Source organism: Lolium rigidum, chromosome 1 (genome assembly GCF_022539505.1).
Source record: "Lolium rigidum isolate FL_2022 chromosome 1, APGP_CSIRO_Lrig_0.1, whole genome shotgun sequence".
Classification (NCBI taxonomy): domain Eukaryota; kingdom Viridiplantae; phylum Streptophyta; class Magnoliopsida; order Poales; family Poaceae; genus Lolium; species Lolium rigidum.
Window position 1 is genome coordinate 163,816,968 of NC_061508.1, and position 18,198 is coordinate 163,835,165.

Consider the following 18,198-nt stretch of genomic DNA (forward strand, 5'->3'; position numbering starts at 1 on the left):
ATCGTCGGGTTAGGCCCATAGGCGACGAAAAATACCCCTTAGCGGGCGATTTTGAGACGTTGTCTATCAGAACTTTTCTTGTAGTGGATGTTGCCATCAACAGGACGATAGGAACTACCAGGTCGTTATTTTTTCTAGGGATACGCCGCACTGGAGCGAAATCCAACAACGCCGTGCATGAGGGAGCTCAGCGCGTGATGGTAGCAAAGCTGGGGATCGCCTTTCTCTCTCGGTTAGCTCATCCACTAGCCCCCACCAAGAATCCCCACTCCCCACTTTGTACATTGGCGGAGGTGGGGATGCAGATCAACCCCTCCGTTAGATTCCTTCTTCTCATGCACCGTACCCTCAACGTCCTCTGGAGGAGGAGCTTGTATTCTTGGTTTCCGACACCAGATCCTCTTCGCCATGTATAATGAAGGCATGGCGGTTCTCCTTCTTCGGCTCTAGATCATCTCCCTCGTCTTCCATGGTGGAGGTAAGACACACTTTCGTAATCTATTTGCTGCCCTTTGTAGATCTATTTAGGTAGAACTATGTAGGGCCGATTTTTTCATTGTTCATGTTTGATCTCTTTGATTAGGGCAATCAGATCGAGTTTGTCAATCAAACACCAACACTCTTTGCTATCATTCAGGCCAGATCATGCTATTAAACAAGAGTTCGGTTAGTGTTATGTCTTTCCTCGTCTCACCTACGGTCTTATGTTACCACGGGATCAAGACATGATAGCAATCCTGAAGTACATTTACAAGTGCAATGATATAGAGGGTGTCCAAATGATCAGTATGAGACTAGCTCCTTTCTATGCACTTGTGAAGACGTTTAGTTAAAGATGGTTGCTTCAAGATAGCATACACACCTCTGTGGAAGAGAAAGTCGCCATGTTTCTTCGTGTTGTGGGTCATAACCAGAGGTTCAAAGTGATCCATATCACATCTAGGAGATCATTTGTGATTGTTTCTTGCTACTCCAAGAAGGTGATGTTTGCAGTTGGAGAACTTAGAGGAGAAATGATCAAGCCACCAATGGGTAGCACACCTCCCAGGATCAAGAACAACTAAAGATGGTGGCCATATTTCATGGTGAACACTAAATCTCTACTTTCATTTCATCATATGAGTACTATGGTTAGAAACATGATTCCATGTTCATTGCTTGACATGATTGTATTGGGGTGATCGATGGTACTCAAGACAACTAGGGTGGAGAAAGCTCATTCTTCAACATTCAGACGAATGAATGTGCTAGTTGTTGTGGATTTCAATCTGAAGTTCACATATGTGCTACCTGGTTGGAAAGGGTATGCTCATGATGCAAGCATTCTTGCTCACAACTTGGCTAGGGCTGAGGGTTAGAAATCCATGATGGTAAGTTGTACCTAGGAGATGTTGTATATGCATGCCGACATGGGATTCTACCACCCTTTAGGAAAACAAGGTACCATATCAACGAGTTCAGTTCAAGGAACATACCGTATAATGCTAAGAAATTGTTCGATCTCAGACACTCTAGCCTTAGAGTCACCATCGAGAGGACATTTGCTGCTTTGAAGAATAGATTCAAGGTACTTGACCAGAAACCACTCCACACTTATGAGACCCAAGTCAAATTGGTTCTTGCTTGTTGCATTCTTCACAACTGAATTTAAATCATATTATTTAAAAAATCCTTGCCCCAAAAATAAGCTAGAACTAAGGGTGTGTTTGGTAGCCCGGTTGGCTTATCTCACATCATACAAGATGAGTCTACCTATGGTGACCATGTACAAGTGTGTTTTATTGTGTTGTGTTTGGTAGGTCGTATGAGCTGAGTTATGCTCTGCTGAGATCCTGTTTGGTGTCCTATATGATTTAAGCCATACCATACAAAAATAAAAAGGCATCGGGCCCTGAGTACAAAACAAAAAAAAGCGATCGGGTGCATGTACAACAAACTACAAAGCAATCGGATCCCTATGAATGTTGGGCTCGAGATCATCCCCTACCGCCAGCGAGAGGAGTCGTTGCCGACGGCGAGAGGAGTCGTTGCCGACGGCGAGAGGAGCTTCCGTTGGGGAGGATCCGCCGCCAGATGTCCCAGCTCCTTCTGCTTCACGAGCAGTGAGGCCGAGTTGCTCCTCCTGCTCGGTTGCCGGTGTAGAGCTCCTCCTGCTTTGCGCACGGCGAGACCGAGCTGCTCGGTTGCCGGACGAGGGTGGGAGAGGCGACGTGGCCTTCTGCCAGTTCAGCTGCTGGTTATGAGCTCGGGAGATGGTGGCACATGGAGCTCGGGATGAAGCCATGAGAGGCGGCGGGGAAGTTGAAGGAGGAGAGCTCTCTGGCGAGATTGGGACCGCGGGGGAAAATGATGGGATGGAGTAGTGACCCCTACGGGCCGAAGCGCCTGCGCAAAGCATTTTTCGAACAGACTCAGCTCGGTTGCCTTGTGAAGCTCGATTGGAGCTTCTCAACTGGACATGTCCGAGGGCTTGTTTTTGCATGAGGTAGGACGCACGAACCCAACCTACCAAACAAGAAATAGTGCGGTTGGGTTGGAATATGTGAGCTGAGCCGATCTACCAAACCCGCCCTAAGGGCATCTCCAGCGGCGCGACGCAAATGGACGCTGAGCGACCGTTTTCGTCCACCGTGACCGGAAATGCGTCTGGGCCCTGCTCCAGCGGGGCGACGCAAAGTGACCGGGCCCTCCGCGGAGACGCAAACCTGGTCCAAATATGCGCCAGGTTTGCGTCTCCACGGACGCTCGACGGACGCGCCGAGCGTCCTCCATTTCTTACCCGGTCCCGCAAGTCAGGGACATCAAAATCGACCGCTTGGATTTGCTTCTTTTCCCCCTTCTTTGCTGCCCTAGCGCGACGCCACCACCCCAACCCCACCCGCCACCGTCCCGCCGCAGCGTCGCAGTAGTCGCGGTCGGCTCCGTTGTCGCCGCGCGGGAGAGCAGGATCGTACTCGGGCTTGGCTCCGCCGCGTACCTGCTGGCTGTTTTCGGGCCAAATGTTCCGGTTGCGCCGCCCTTCCACGCCGCCCACGACCTGTTCGGTCAATTGCGCCGGTAGGTTTCTTCTCCTGTTTTTGGCGCTATTTGTGCGCGTCCATTGATCAACAGTTCGTACCCACGCAGATGGAGATGTGGTATATGTTGGAGAAGTTCCGCGCGGAGGTCGTTGACTCCTCTTCCGACGAGTTCACCTCAAACCCGGGGCCGGTGCACCGGGGCTCTGTGAAGGGGCGCTCCAAAAACCTGTCGCGCAACAGAGTGGTAGGGCAGGCCCGCCTCCACAAGGACTACTTCCACCTCACCAATCCGGTGTTCCAGGAAAAAGTGTTCCGGCGCCGGTACATGATGTCAAGGGACCTGTTCTTGGTCATTCTACGCGGCGTCAGAAACTACGACCCATACTTCCAATGCAGGCCCGATGCAACAGGTGCGCTAGGCTTCACCTCCTACCAAAAGTGCTCAACGGCTATTCACATGCTCTCATATGGAATGGCTGCGGATATATTCGATGAGTATCTTCGAATGGGTGAGAGCACGCCTTGAGGCCATGTACAGGTTTTGCCGAGCCGTGATTGCCGTGTTCGGCCCGTATTACTGTAGGGAGCCAACTGTTGAGGATACAAGGCGGCTCCTATCTATCAACGAGTCTAGATGGTTCCTAGAAATGATTGGCAGCATAGATTGCATGCATTGGGAGTGGAAAAACTGTGCATTTGGATGGCAGGGTGCGTACAACGGGCATGAGGAGGGACGGAATGTCATTCTTGACGCTGTCATATCTCAAGATTTATGGATTTGACATTCATTCTTTGGTATGGCCGGTTCCAACAATGATATCAATGTGTTGCACCGATCCCCAGTTTTCAACAGGCTCATGCAAGACAAAGCTCCCCGGGCGACCTACGAGATCAATGGAAATGAATACGACAAGCCATATTATCTTGCTGATGGCATCTACCCTGACTGGGCCACACTGGTGAAGACTGTCCGTAATCCAAACTCCGAGAAGACTAGGAGGTTTGCCAAGATGCAAGAGGCTTGCAGGAAAGATGTGGAGCACGGATTTGGTGTGCTCCAAGCTCGGTGGGCAATTGTCCGTCACCCGGCAAGAACATGGTCACTGAAGACCATGCATGGGGTGACATGTTGCGTGATCATGCACAACATGATCATTGAGAACGAGCGTCCTGATGACTGCAATGAGAACCACTGGGAATTCCAAGGTGAGCTGGTTGCGCCACTTTCTGGAGCTTCATCTCGGCAGGACTATCTACATATGAATGTAGAAGTCACTAACAAGAACGTCTGCAAACAGCTGCAAACGGATCTGATTGAGCATCAGTGGACATTGGTTGGCCATGAAGATCATGCCCAGAGGAATACTATCTTATTTTCATGTAGACTTTTCAAAATTTGAATGTAATAACTATGACTTTGTTGAATTCTTTATTTTGTTGTTTGAAAACTTCATAATTGATGCAAACGCGGAAATGCGTCGGACCGCTGGAACCACCCCAAACGCAAACGAACACGCGAATAAAAACGATATGACGCCGTCGCCGTTGGAGATGCCCTAACACAGCCGAACAGGTGGGCTGGAGAAGCTCTGGATTGGGTTGGGGATGTGGCGAAGCAGGAATAGGCAAGCAAGGCAGTGGAAGTGAGGACAAAGCCCAGCGGTACCAAACCTGGCGCTGGCAGTGGCAGGCATCAATTAATTGGGTGGCGACCGCATTAACTAGGCTCGCTGGACCTGAAACGCTCTCTCTGGTCTCTGCCCCCTTTCCTTGGTTCCCAACAATTCTCCTCTCCTCTCCTCTCCTGCCGTAGCTCCACGCGTAACACACCTCCGGAAAATCCAAAATACACTGCGCTCTCCTCCCATCGGATCCAACCCGAGCGCCGGGAGATGTCGTCGTTGCTCGGAGGCGGCGGCGTGGCCTCCGCCGGAGCGGACGTCGCTGGCCTTCTCGACAAAGCCAAGGAGCTGGACCAGCTGCGCAAGGACCAGGACGAAGTGGCCATGGAGATCAACAAGATCCACAAGAAGATCATCTCCTGTAAGCCGCCCGTTACCTCCCGTCTCCCTCCTAGTATCATTTTTTTTTCTCCTGTTATGTTAGGCCGATTAAATACGACCTTTTAGCTGCTTTCTAGTACATACAGTAATTATTACTTCCGTTAGGAATCATTCATGGTGACATGCTTTTAGCCTGCCTGCCTGCCTGTTTTTTTGTTTTGTTTGGATCGTCATATCAGATATTCAGATACCTTCTCCTTTTCATTGTTATGCTATGCCCCGGTATTCGGAGCTCGGCCTGCTTGTTGGTGGATCACTAATCCAGATGCGAAATATTTAAGTTATTCAGCTAAAGGCGTGCTATTTACCACACTAGTATAGTTAGTAATCCTATTTTGGCATTTTGTAAGATACTCAAATCTGTAACGAAACAAGTGATTGCTGATGAAATGATGGCATCTGCTAAAGGCTGGATCTTTTCCACATCTCAGGCTGTCCTGCACACACACTTGTGTGTAAAACTTGGAACAAAAGAGTCACCTGGTTAAATGGCCACTATTGTGTACTGTCAGTTATGATAATCATATTTCTTTTTACTATTGAAGCTGCTGTGAGTATTGAAATCCTTACATTCGTTCACTTTGTTTTCTAGCTCCAGAGATGGTGGATAAATCAGTTGATGCCATTGTGGCCAAGCTTCGTCTTTTATATGTACAAGCAAAAGAACTCGCTGAGAATGAAGCCAGGTAACATTTAAATTTTCTAGGCAGTGAGTTATTTTCTTCCTACAGAGAAACATATGTAGCTGCGGATCTGCATGCTTGACTAAGGTGCCAAAAATAAATTGTTGAAATGCAACCATTTCTTGACTTTAAATTGGTTCATGCTGCCCCTCTCACCAAACTTTGTTTTTTAGTTTGAACTTCGGGGAAGTCTGTTTCTTGTGGCCTAGTCTGGATGACTGTACTACTAGATTGTCTGTTGAAGTACTTCCTAACTTGAGGCGGTAGGTATGCGGATTTTGTATTGTGTAACATCTATGGAGTCTCAGACACAGCATAAGTTATCCCTCTATTCTGAATAGGGGTGGATACCAAGCTGAGACAGAATATATAAATCTTTGCTCAATCTTGAGGCATTTTTCTTTAAAATCATCCTACTTGTAGTTCAGAACAGAATTATATTACTAGCAGCTGAGCCTACCTGGACCAGCATAGAGTTTTATTAAATTCAAATATTTTACCTTTCAGATTGAAATTTCAGAATAATTATCTGAGTACTTCTGAATTGAGCTCTTTGAGTGGGTTTTCATATCAGGTGTCCTCACCGAGCTTCTTCTCCTCCACTCGTCTTCCTCCCTCTTTCTCCGCTATATCCTCCTCGCATCTCAGTCACACAAGCTCCTTTGTGTTCTGTCCTCTCCGCCCAATGTCAACCTGGATCAACCAATTTTGCACCTAATCGGAGATGAATCGGCCCAACCCTCAGCGTGGGTGTAGTGCGTCTCTGCTCCTGATTTGGGAGTGGAACCATGGTTTTGGGACCAGAGGTGGGCACTGGCAATGTCAATGGGACAGGCTGTTCCCTTTGAACTCTCCACCTGGGGAAATGTGAGAATGAGAGGAGGCATGGCAGCGGCGGCATGACACATGTGCTTAAAAAAGACTCGGATGGGTGAGCGCTGCTGCGTCAAATTACTCGTGGCAACACGGTTAACATACTGGAGACTAGAGCAGGGATGGGGTGGATGGAGGTGTGTCCATGTCTTTCTCTGGATCGTCATCGTTAGGAAGGCCTAATTTCTCCAGTGCAATCAATGACTAGTTTGCTTGGATCTGATGATGTCCATGAGCAGAACATCTGCCTTTGCGGTGGCAAGGTCTGTTAACATAGCTAGGAGCAGGGATGGTGGTGGGTGGACATGGGTCACAAGTTGGATCATTATTTTCTCCACATTTCCATGTCCGCTCTTCTCTGCGTGTATACCTTTTTGTTTGAAGACTGCATCATTCAACAGTGATCAATTAATCTATAATCCTTTGTTCTGCAGTACTTCGAATGCTTTGGTTGGACTGTTAGATGGAGTGTTGCAATCTGGAGTTTCAGCTGCACCAAGAAAAAAGATAGGTAAGCATTAGAGATTTAGATTTCACAAGTTCAGAGTTTTTAAGTGTGAAGTACACCATACTAAGATGTTTTCTACATCGCAGAAGTTGGCGAACAGAAAAAGAAGAGGATGAAGTCTGATACAGATACACCACGATTTTCCTCTGCATCTATGAGGAGTCAACTTGACCAAGCTGCAAACCTGAAAGGAGAGCAGGTTTCAATTCCAGCTGAATTTAGAAATATCTTTTAGTCTTTGTATTGCATGTACTTGGGGGTACATGCAACCTCGATGGCAAAACTTCTTCCATGTAAGAGAGGATAGGAAACTTCCTGTACTCTGAGATAGTTTTGTAGGGTTGTTTGCACTTGTTGATGGTGCCAATTTTGCAGCAGTGCTCCGTTAAACATCCGAAATGCCAAGTATGACAATCTGGTGTTTAAATTTGGATTTATTCTTACAATCTTTCACATAACTCGTGCGTATTTTAATATTCACGGTTGATTTATTTAGTTATTAGGATGGTTTATATTTATATGCGGTTCGTCATTGCCTGAAAATGGGAGATCCATCTATTCTACTAATCTGCTCACACACAGCTGTTGTCTTCTCATTTAAAGTTACTGATCTTCTATTTTTTTCTCCTAATATAAATTTGGAACTCATAACTGCCCCGTTTCCCCTCATGAAAATCGAGCACTTTTTATGTTTTTGGAGTTTGGAATGATAAGTATAAAATCAACAATCAGATTACCACATACTTTTACATTTAATATGTTCGAACCAACTTAGTAAATCTTGATAGTTCAACAGAGGTGCCTTTGTGTTTTCTTTTCTTGTTTGTTGTATGTGGGCATAATAGTTCTGATACAAAGAAACAGAAACTGTTACATATAATTCTAGTCTTCTAGAAAATGGCCCTTTTTCTCAGTTTTCTATAGATGTAACCATCACTGTTACAATTATAGACCGCCAGATAGACATATAAGACAAACTTGCAGGTTATATAGTATTAACTCAAAGAATATACATGCATTACTAAGCGCCCATGACTTCATGATCTGGTGAATCAAAGTTTCATTAGCATGCTTACAAAAGAACATAAAATTATCAAACATAGCACCACTGTTTCCCTCTTGTTCTCGCTACGTTTAAGTTGTAAATTATGAAATTGTTGAGTCGCAATAGCGAAGTTGTTCAATTTAACATTGGTCCAGCACATACTTATACATACACTTTCATATAGCAGGTTGATTTTTACAAATTAAAAACTGGAAGTATTGAATGAAATTAGTTAGAAGATGTACTCCCATAAGAAGGTTGAAGGCAAATTTTGTATGTATTGGTATTATCACATCTTTCAGAAACCAAATCGTTGAGCTGACGCATCTATATGAACTATTTAATCACAGATACTCTCTAGAACCTATGATTTTGTTCTGCCCATATGTGCATCCACAAGTTCTGTACACATTTGTGTCATAAGTTGATTCTGCCATTTGTGCTCTATCGTTTCAGGTTGCAGCTAGGGTAAAATCGGATGATGAAAAAGATGAGTGGTTTGTGGTGAAGGTCCTACATTTCGATAAGGAAACAAAAGAGTAAGTAATGGTTTTATTTCCTTCCTTGTATTGTGCAAGTTATTTTTTGTAATAATAGTATGGTAGAGAGGAAATTAAGTTATTCTTGAATTGAGGGGGTGTTCGGTAATACGTAATTAATTGTGTGAGCTGTCTTAGGCCTTTCACAATGTGTGTCAATATCGGCGCCAGAATCACTTTTGGGGTATTTGGCACTGGTGCCATTGATTGCCATACCGGTGGCCTATTTTTTATGGGAACCGGAGCACCTAGTTGTTTCGATGCCCACTTCATGCATGCAATAAAATATAATTTTTAATTGCCAGCTCATGCTGGTGCAAGTCTGTAAGGCAAGAAATTATCATGCCAAGGAAGGGATGGATGTTGTCTTGGTCGAGTTCTTTATTCATGTGTGGGTCCTGCTATTTTCTAGGCTGCGAACACACACTGTGAGAACGGTGTCAGGCCTATTTTCAGGGCATCGCTGAGGATTTGGCAAATTTTGATGTTTTGGGCATCGGCTACACTGAAGGCCTTAGCAGTTAGGTTTTACTTGAAGAGGAGTCCTGGCGCCATGGACCTCTTTGGGTTCTTAGAATACCGAAGAAGACAAAACACGAGTTAATAAAAGGTTGAAGGTTTTAGATATCAAGATTACAAGGTGAGCTATAGGGCTAGTACTCCCCTCGTGTGTGCATGCATGTGCATGTTAGTGATGACCCCGTTCTGAATTGTATGTCATCAAGGTATACGTGCAGCCAACTTTTTGACAGCTGATATGCAAAAATACATTGATTCACTCTATAGAAACAATGTTCTTACATTTGTCTTGCAAAATTCTTTCATACCTTTACTTTTCTTATTTTGATGTAACATACTACGGTCGGTGTTAGGCAACTAAATATCAACATATTCAGTTCGCTCCCCCCCCCCCCCCCATGATTAGTGCCTGCTGTATAGATGTAATCACGCCATTATGGCTAGGATTAGTAGGGATTCTTTCCTTGTATATCCTGTATCTTTGGCTATATATATGAGGTATCAGGAAGGTCACCATTGTGGCCTGAATTCCCCAACTTACATGATATCAGAAACAAGAGGTATTGAGTTCAAGACCCGGCTGGCGCAATATCAATAAAATAAATTGCAAACCACTATTGGTCCATGTTTATGCCCGAGGGAGCCACACGTGAGGGTGTGTGTTGAAGTATTAGTGCATTGCCCTCCTTTCCCTGTGGGCTCTGAAGAACTGCCCCCCTTCACTGACCTTAGTCCCTGTGGCTTTCATTGCTTCTGAAGTTACGAATACAATATTTTTATATCTGAACTTGGGCTATTTATGTCATAAATGTCTTCTAGTATTATTTCTCATTTGCAAAGAATTAATATTTTCAAGCAGCAAAAAAGAACAAACATTTTCAAATCTCATATGTTGATGAAGTAAGGTTTTGTGTAGAGTTGGACCAACATATGCTCCAATGATCTCTCAAGCTATAAAAACAAGGTAATATAGTGGAAAGTAATAGGGGTATAATTTACCTCAGGAATGAGGGACTGGCAAGTTGCAAACAGAGATTGTATGTTTTATTGAACTGTGGCTTTGACCTGTGAATGCCGGTTAGGCTGGTCGATCGGTGGACTGAGACATTGTCTAGGGCAGTGACTGGTTCAGTTTCAGCAACTATGCCCATGCTGCCTATGTATTGGTTATGAACAAGAAAATATTTGTGCAGAAGTTCTAAATTTCAACCATCGATTTTTTGATTAAATTCTAAGAAAATTATTTTTTCTGTTTACTTGTGTGCAAGCTAAGAAATAGATTGTTGTTATCTGCTTGTGTGTAAGCTAAATAAAGGATCAATTTAATCTACAAATATGTACGGTCAATTTAATCTACAAATATTGACTCAACGCAATATATGATATCATAATAACAGTTGTGGAATCCGACCTTTGGAACTCAACTGCTGTGTAAGTATTGAACTTTGGTGCATCGTTTTGACTATTTGTCATCTAGGCTGTATCTATTGAGTGATCTTTCAAAACTTATGGATCTAGAAATATATGTATTTCTTTCCATAAGCATATACTGCTTCCATTCCACAGAATAAGGTGTATAAATATATTGCATATACATGAAAGGAAATAGTCAAAAGTCAAACCTTACAAAGTTCGACCAAATACATGAAAGAAAATATCAATATCTACAATACTAAATGAATATACTATGAAAATATATTGTATGGTGGATCTATTGATATTGATTTGTTATCGTAAATGCTCATATTTTTATCCTTAATATTGGTCAAATTTAGAAGACGTTGACTTTTGACTAAACTTATAAGCATTATTCATTGGAACGGAGAGAGTACATCTTATTGTCCTATTTAGTGGTAGCTGGCCGATTTCTGGTTGAGATTTGTCTCTAATGTTTTTATGGCTTTTAAATCCTCCGTAATCACCCTATGCCACTATATGTGTGCTTGTGTGTGGTCATTCTAAAGTTGTCTGTTCATATTTGCAGTTAAAGCAAATAAGCAATGAACTTAGATGTATCGTTTCCCATATTAGAGTATTGACATATGAAACTTCTGATTTTATCTGATATGTTATCACTTCTGCAAAGTACAACTGGAATTACCACGGTTATTATTTGCCACACGGTGTATACCAGGTCAGTCTTTTCTATTCTGGGAAGTAGCACTCATTCACTCTCAATGACTTTACAGATTTGAAGTACTTGATGAGGAACCTGGTGATGATGAAGAGAGCACTGCCCAAAAGTTCGAGAGGTTTGAGTTACAAACTGTTCTTGCTTTGTGGTTTCCTTGTAGTCTAAGAGCGAACAAAGTTTTTTTCGGTCTATTTAGAAATGTTCAGTGTCATTCAACTCAGGAACACTGCTAATCTGTAAACTAATATTTGATGTACCAGCCAGATCTATTTGGTGTAATGGTTTTCGGCGCTGTTCTTCACCACATGCTAGGCGACTTAAGCAAAAAATGTTAGGCCCTTTTAAGTAGTCAGCTACACATGTACTCCCTCCGTTCACTATTATAAGACGTTTTGGCAAGCTAAATTAGCTTGCCAAAATGTCTTATATTAGTGAACAGAGGAAGTATATCTTAATTTTTGGGCATTCTATTTTGCAACTTTTTGAGGGCACATGTTCTGGATAGCTGCATTGCCCTTTTTCTGTTAGCTTGTATACTTTCGCATTGGCCCTTTTAAGTAGTCAGCTACACATGTACTCCCTCCGTTCACTATTATAAAACATTTTGGCAAGCTAAAATTAGCTTGCCAAAACATCTTATATTAGTGAACAGCGGAAGTATATCTTAATTTTTGGGCATTCTATTTTGCAATTTTTGAGGGCGCATGTTCTGGATAGCTAGCTTCTGCATTGCCCTTTTTCTGCTAGCTTGTATACTTTCTCATTGGCTGCTAAGCATCTACAAAAACCATCAAACTTTGATTTTTATTGCATACAGATGTGGATGTTGCATACAAATGTTTATCGCTGCTCCTTTCACATGCACTATTTTTACGGTGGTCATTTTTTTTCCATTTGTTCTCTATTTTCTGTCATCTAAAGGAGAACATATTTAACAGAACCCAACTTTTTGAGGCAGTATTGATGCAAAACCCCAATTTGCGTATCCCTTTCCACATAACCACAACTTTTTGGATATTAGGCAAGACAACACCCAAACAGGGATGTGTCACCCTTTTGCCAGATTTGGTTATCAGAGTTGCAAAACACCCAGTTAGTGTGGTTATGTGAAAAAAAAGGTTCTGTGGTTGCTTTTTCTTTTTTGCCACAAAAATGTTGCTTTCTTTCCAATGTAATTTTCTTCCGTTATTATTTTTTCTACTAGTTTGTAGAAAATTAAAAGAGGTTTACCATCTTTGGAAGTGGACAAAACACATAAAAACTAAAAAAAAAGATGGAGTTAAGGAGACTTTGAATTCAGCGATGCTGGCTTGCGTATTTGACAGTTCAGAGCTACCTCTGAAGAAGTTGCAAATAGTACGATGAATTAATTATTTTTAGATGGATACACCTAGATCCTTTGGATTTTGTGGCAACGGACTAGTCAGTAGTCACATACCAATTGCTATAATACGCCTCCGTGAATTCTTATTTAATTCTATTGAATTACTTGTTAGTAGAATGTGGATTTTGTACATGCAATGGTAGATGGTTTCTTGAGCTTAGAGTTTACCTAACCTACTTGGGCATCTTCAAAAATTCTTAGATTTTTAGATGTGTACCTGTACTATGTTTTGACATGAGGATCGACAAAATAATCATGCCAAAATGTTACATTTACTCAAGCACCCACCCGGCATACACATATTTGCTTTCCCTTTATTTGTTATAGGCCCTTTTGATCATTTAGTTTCTTGATTTCACACCCGTTGTCACATTGTACTGTTTCTGTGCAATGATGTTGTTTCGGTGTGTACGAACTTCAGTGGGACCACAGCTAAATGTTATTCCCACTCTGGGCTAATTTTCTTATCCTTAACGTTTGCTGCCCATAAAATGATGCTGTTCCACCACAACCATGTGTACAGGAAGTACAAGTTGCCTATGTCATATATTATTCCGTTTCCAAAGAAAGGAGATCCTTCTAGTGCTCAGGATTTTGGACAGGGTCGGCAAGTCTTAGCTGTTTATCCTGGCACAACTGCATTATATAGAGCTACTGTAGCTTCTCATCGTAAGGTAACATCTTAACATGCACATCAATCCTTAGATCATTAATTCTTCATAATACTGTGACTTCTTCTTTTGCGCGCTCGAGGTTTGACATCCATGTGTGGATGTATTCCCTAGTATATGGTCAGTTTCATCAGGTTATGACTTCAATGGTACCATTGGATGGAGCATTTTCGACACTTAGAACTTTAGAATGTGTGAAACAATTGTGCTCCTTGATTGTTAAAGCCATTTTAACTTAGTCATCAATGCTGGTGGAAAATTGAAGTTTATAGGCTAGAAGTTGGGGAGAAATATGAGTACATCGGAATATTTTCTTATACTAGGATCATGTTCCACCAAAGCTTGGAACTGCTAATAATCATCGATTGGTGCATATGCGAAGTTTGGCAGTATAGTGTACTGTATGTTATTTATACACATAATTAGCCCTCACATAATCCATTTCAGTGCTTATTTAACTGATCATGTACATTACAGCATGTAGACCACTCCCAACATATTTGACAAATTTGAAGAACTTGGCAGAATTCCATGGTTATAACCCCAATAAGGTTGCTGTGACAAGCTGACATTATCTTGGTTCAGTATAGTTAATATGAACACTGTTGTTCAGATAGTATAAGCGTTATATCTTCTTATATATTATGTGCCCTGTTCATATACATGCTTCAGCGTTGTATGGTTATACAATCTGGTGGCATACACATGATTGTTACTCAATTAATATGTTTACATGCCTAAACATGACTTTGTTATACCTTTCCTTTTTTGCTAAGCCACTAATACTCTTCTCTTTCTGTTATCATGTGGTGAAACTGCACTGCAAATAAATGCAGAGGAAGTCTGATGAGTACGTAATCTATGACTTTTACAATCTTGTATGATGTGGTCATATATGTTCAACCAACATTATTTTCATTTTGGAAGTGTCTATTTCTACGTAGACTTACATTTCTTTAGTGTTAATCTTTATCCGATGGAAATTGAGTAGTTGCACATTTTAGAAGTTGTATACAACTTGGCCTACTCAGAAATAGTTGTTTCGCAGGCAACATAGAGACATCAATCTCCTTTCATTTTTATTTCATAGGATGTATCTCGGCTTATTTGTCTTTTGCTTTCTAGAAAACATTACATGTCTTGTAATAAAAAATGGGCAATATGTTCCGAAAAATGCATTTGGAGCCTAAGCTCAGTAGAGCCCTTTGTTTAAAAAATTCAAAATGGCATTTTGAAGTTCAAAAATTTGTGAAACAAATATGTACATATAGGTAATGATGTATACTTCAAGCGTGTAATATTTCAATATGAAATGAGTTATATTATTGGCTACACAAAGAAGACAAAATCTGACAAGATTTGAAGGTGCACTGTTCACACACGTAGATCGATTTTTTTTTTGTGTAGAGTAGAATACAACATATCACGGATTGGGACTTCGCACACTTAAAGTGTACATCATTGCCTATATATACATATTTTTTCAGTTTTTTTTGAAACTTTATAATGTATTTTTAAATGTTCAAAATAAAGGGCTCCAGTGAGCCCAGGGGTCAAATTGACACACTCCAATATGTTTGTGCTATATTGTCTGCAGCGTCTTCAAAATATGCAGTAGGACTAGCAAATTGTATGTCCTCATTCGGTGAAATTTGGATCAGTTTGAGATGTTATCAGTATGAGTTTGTAATGAGAGTTTACTTTGGTGTTTCTCCAGTAGTGAACCACTTTTCGTCATCTATTTTCAGTAGCCGTTTGCATGTACAGTTCTTACTTACAAATACAACAGTACTTTCTTGCTTGCTTCCTCTAAACATGGAACATAACTTTGAGCAAACATGGTAAAAAAGCAAGATGAAACATACATACGCACATAGAAGATTACAATCAAACCTTTCAACTAACATGTAATTAGTAACATTCACATTTAAAAAAACAGTTGTTGTGACCGCTACCTTGATTTTGACAGTTACCATCTCTTATTTGATGATGACGAAGAGGACGGGAATCTACCAGAGAGAGCTGTTCCATTTTACAGGGTGGTTGCACTCCCAGAGGGTCACCGGCAATGAAAAAGCTCAGCCGTCCATCTGCCTTGCACTAGCAAGTGATAGTGCTCGAAGATGGCAGTTTTGGAGCCTGGTGATGTATTAATCTTATATGATGCACGGCAGATTGTTGTACAAGTAGTCTTTGTAGGTGCTATGTAAATAGGTGCTGATTGAGTGTTGTTTTCTAGAATAATAAGTGATACCAGGATGTTTAGGAGAACGGTGGCTCCACACCTATCTGCCGTCAGATGTCATATCACGATATTCACCATGCAGTGTCACTTGGGCATGTATACTGATCTATACTAGTAAACCGTACGTGCAAATGCACGTCACACATTATAGGGCTCGAATAAAAAAATATTAGTGCTTTTGACTCACGAGCTAACGATCCGTATGCTAAAACAATTATAGTTATATATTTAAAAATTTATGAAAAAAACTTAGACATGGCTAATGAATGGTGTAACCTATAAGCATGAAAATTTTCATTTCGAAATTCATTGTATCTTGTGCTACACAAAAATTACAAAAATCTGAGAAAGTTTGAAGATTTGAAAAATATACATCTGTGTTTCACACGTTTATTATTTTTGTGTAGCCGACAATACAAATTATTTAAAATTAATATTTACACATTAATGGGATAAATAATTTGCTACATCTAGATGTTTTTTCAATTTTATATACCTTGTATATATGATTATTGATTTTTTGAAAAACTACGGGATTACTCGTGCCTAGGAGCCAATAAAATCTCCACCGAAGAGAATCCCATCAAAAAAATAATAGAAAAAATAATATTGGTTCATATACACGGAGAGAAGATTTGATGCACCTGAGCACCAGTGCTCTTGATTTTTAAAATATTTAAAAATTGTATTGATGCGTTTTAAAAATTATAAATTCATTAGATGAATACATATACATGTTCGGAATGCTCGTGTAAAGTTTTGGTAGAAACTGTGTTCTATTTTAAGCTACAAAAAAAATAATAAATTTGTAGTTTTATGTATTGATTTGAAAACTCATATTTCTATCAGAAATTTCTCTTTTTCGTATAGCACAAAATACAACATATTTTTCCTGAAATCTACCAAACCTTAGAAGTAGAGAGAGAAATATATATATACACATGCATATTTAATTTCAGATTTCTTAAGTCCTATAAATAGATTTAAAAAACGAAAACAAGGTTGTTCATGTACCCAAGGCACTTTCTGCATATACACGTACGTACATGATTTACGAACGGTACAACGACCTGAGATTCTAGAGTCTATATCAGTTTTAGTGGAATGAGAGAGAGGGGCCTGTGTACATGCCAGGAAGTAAAACAGAGAACATGAGAGAGGTTCGTGGAAGCATCTGGAGAAATCGGTAACTGCTTTTGATTTCTTTCAGTGGGGCCAAGCAAACATCGATGCACACAGGAGACGTACAGGAGAGCGAATCCCAGCATTACCGGTCGTTGGATTCATACGATCGGACGGTTTCAGTAGTTTCTTACTAACATATGTGAACTGCAAGCCGTCCGATGGAAATAATCCAATGGCTACCACGCATTCATATTGGTACACTATATAGTGGTATAGATATACTGCAGCTGGTGGTCCATTAAAGTCCCGTCTGGGACACATGAATGAATAATACTTGCACATGAAAAGGTTCCGTGGCTTCTGAAAACAAAAGAATAGGAAGATGTAATATAGAGGTATCATGCTACATTTAGGGTGACTTCTTTTGAGCTCCTGCTTATGCATAAGCCAGCTTATAGGAAATGGTGGGAAGAAACTGTGGTGAGAAGAATCTCCTAGAAGCTAGGTCCTCCTATTCTTTCGGGCTTCTACCAATTTGGCTTCTTTGATGTGTTGAATTGTAAAATGTCTACAATGTCCCTAAATTGTATATAGATCCTAAATAAGTTATAATACCATACATGTGATAGTTTTTAGTGAAGAATGAACTATAAATAAATAAATAAATAATTATGAAAATTCTAATAATGATTAAAATATGGTGTCATAATATAATTCAGTACATTCCAAAATAGAAGAAGTGTCTTAATATTTTTTTCATGAATACAATACAAGAACTCCTCGGACAACCAAACTTGCAGCAATGTCCTTTCCGTAGTTGAGTCAACAAGATAGTATTTTCCAAGTTGAAAAAATATCAAAATTTTCAATAAATTATTCACTATATCGTATATGTAATGTACAAGCACAGATTTGCAAAATTATCACTAAATTTGTGCCCAGAACTATAACATAGTGTACAAGAAATGCATCATATATCCAGGAACGATTTGATATCAATTTTTTTTATTGAAACTAGCACAAACATTCACATCTCAAATGAGGGCAGATAAAATTTGGGCATGCCTCCGAAATTTGAGGTAGTCTATGAAGCAAACAGCAGCGGCGAGGTCGTCATCGAGCGGCCGATTTTCAACCGCCGGCTGCGAGCGGCGGGGCATCTGCGAGCGACGGCGAGCGTGGGGCGGCTGCGAGCGACGACATGGATCGAATCGAGATCGAAATCGTTGGGGAAGATGCAGGGGCCGGGCCGTCCTTGATGCGTACGCAGGAGGAGGGCACCGTCCTTTGGCGTCGGTGGGGAAGGTCGATGCGGAGGGAGGACGAGGTCGCCGGTCCGCCGCCGGGCCGGAGCGGACAGCTCGTGGGCAGTGGATGCAGGGGCGGGCG

The 18,198-nt window shown here is 41.3% G+C and overlaps 1 protein-coding gene across 2 annotated transcripts; it reads left to right on the top strand.

Moving 5' to 3' along the window:
• Positions 1–4,750: 4,750 nt before the first annotated feature.
• Positions 4,751–15,870, top strand: LOC124684050 (SAGA-associated factor 29 homolog A-like). 2 transcript variants are annotated; one of them, XM_047218467.1, is made up of 9 exons: positions 4,751–5,063; positions 5,676–5,769; positions 7,074–7,150; positions 7,237–7,346; positions 8,649–8,731; positions 11,440–11,502; positions 13,292–13,442; positions 14,276–14,289; positions 15,409–15,870. In XM_047218467.1, the coding sequence occupies exons 1-9, from the start codon at positions 4,913–4,915 to the stop codon at positions 15,509–15,511; spliced, it is 846 nt and encodes a 281-aa protein (XP_047074423.1). In that variant the 5' UTR covers positions 4,751–4,912; the 3' UTR covers positions 15,512–15,870. The 2 variants fall into 2 exon arrangements, with proteins under 2 accessions (XP_047074423.1, XP_047074415.1); XM_047218459.1 differs by having other exon boundaries at positions 4,753–5,063; positions 7,234–7,346.
• The last annotated feature ends 2,328 nt before the right edge of the window (positions 15,871–18,198 follow it).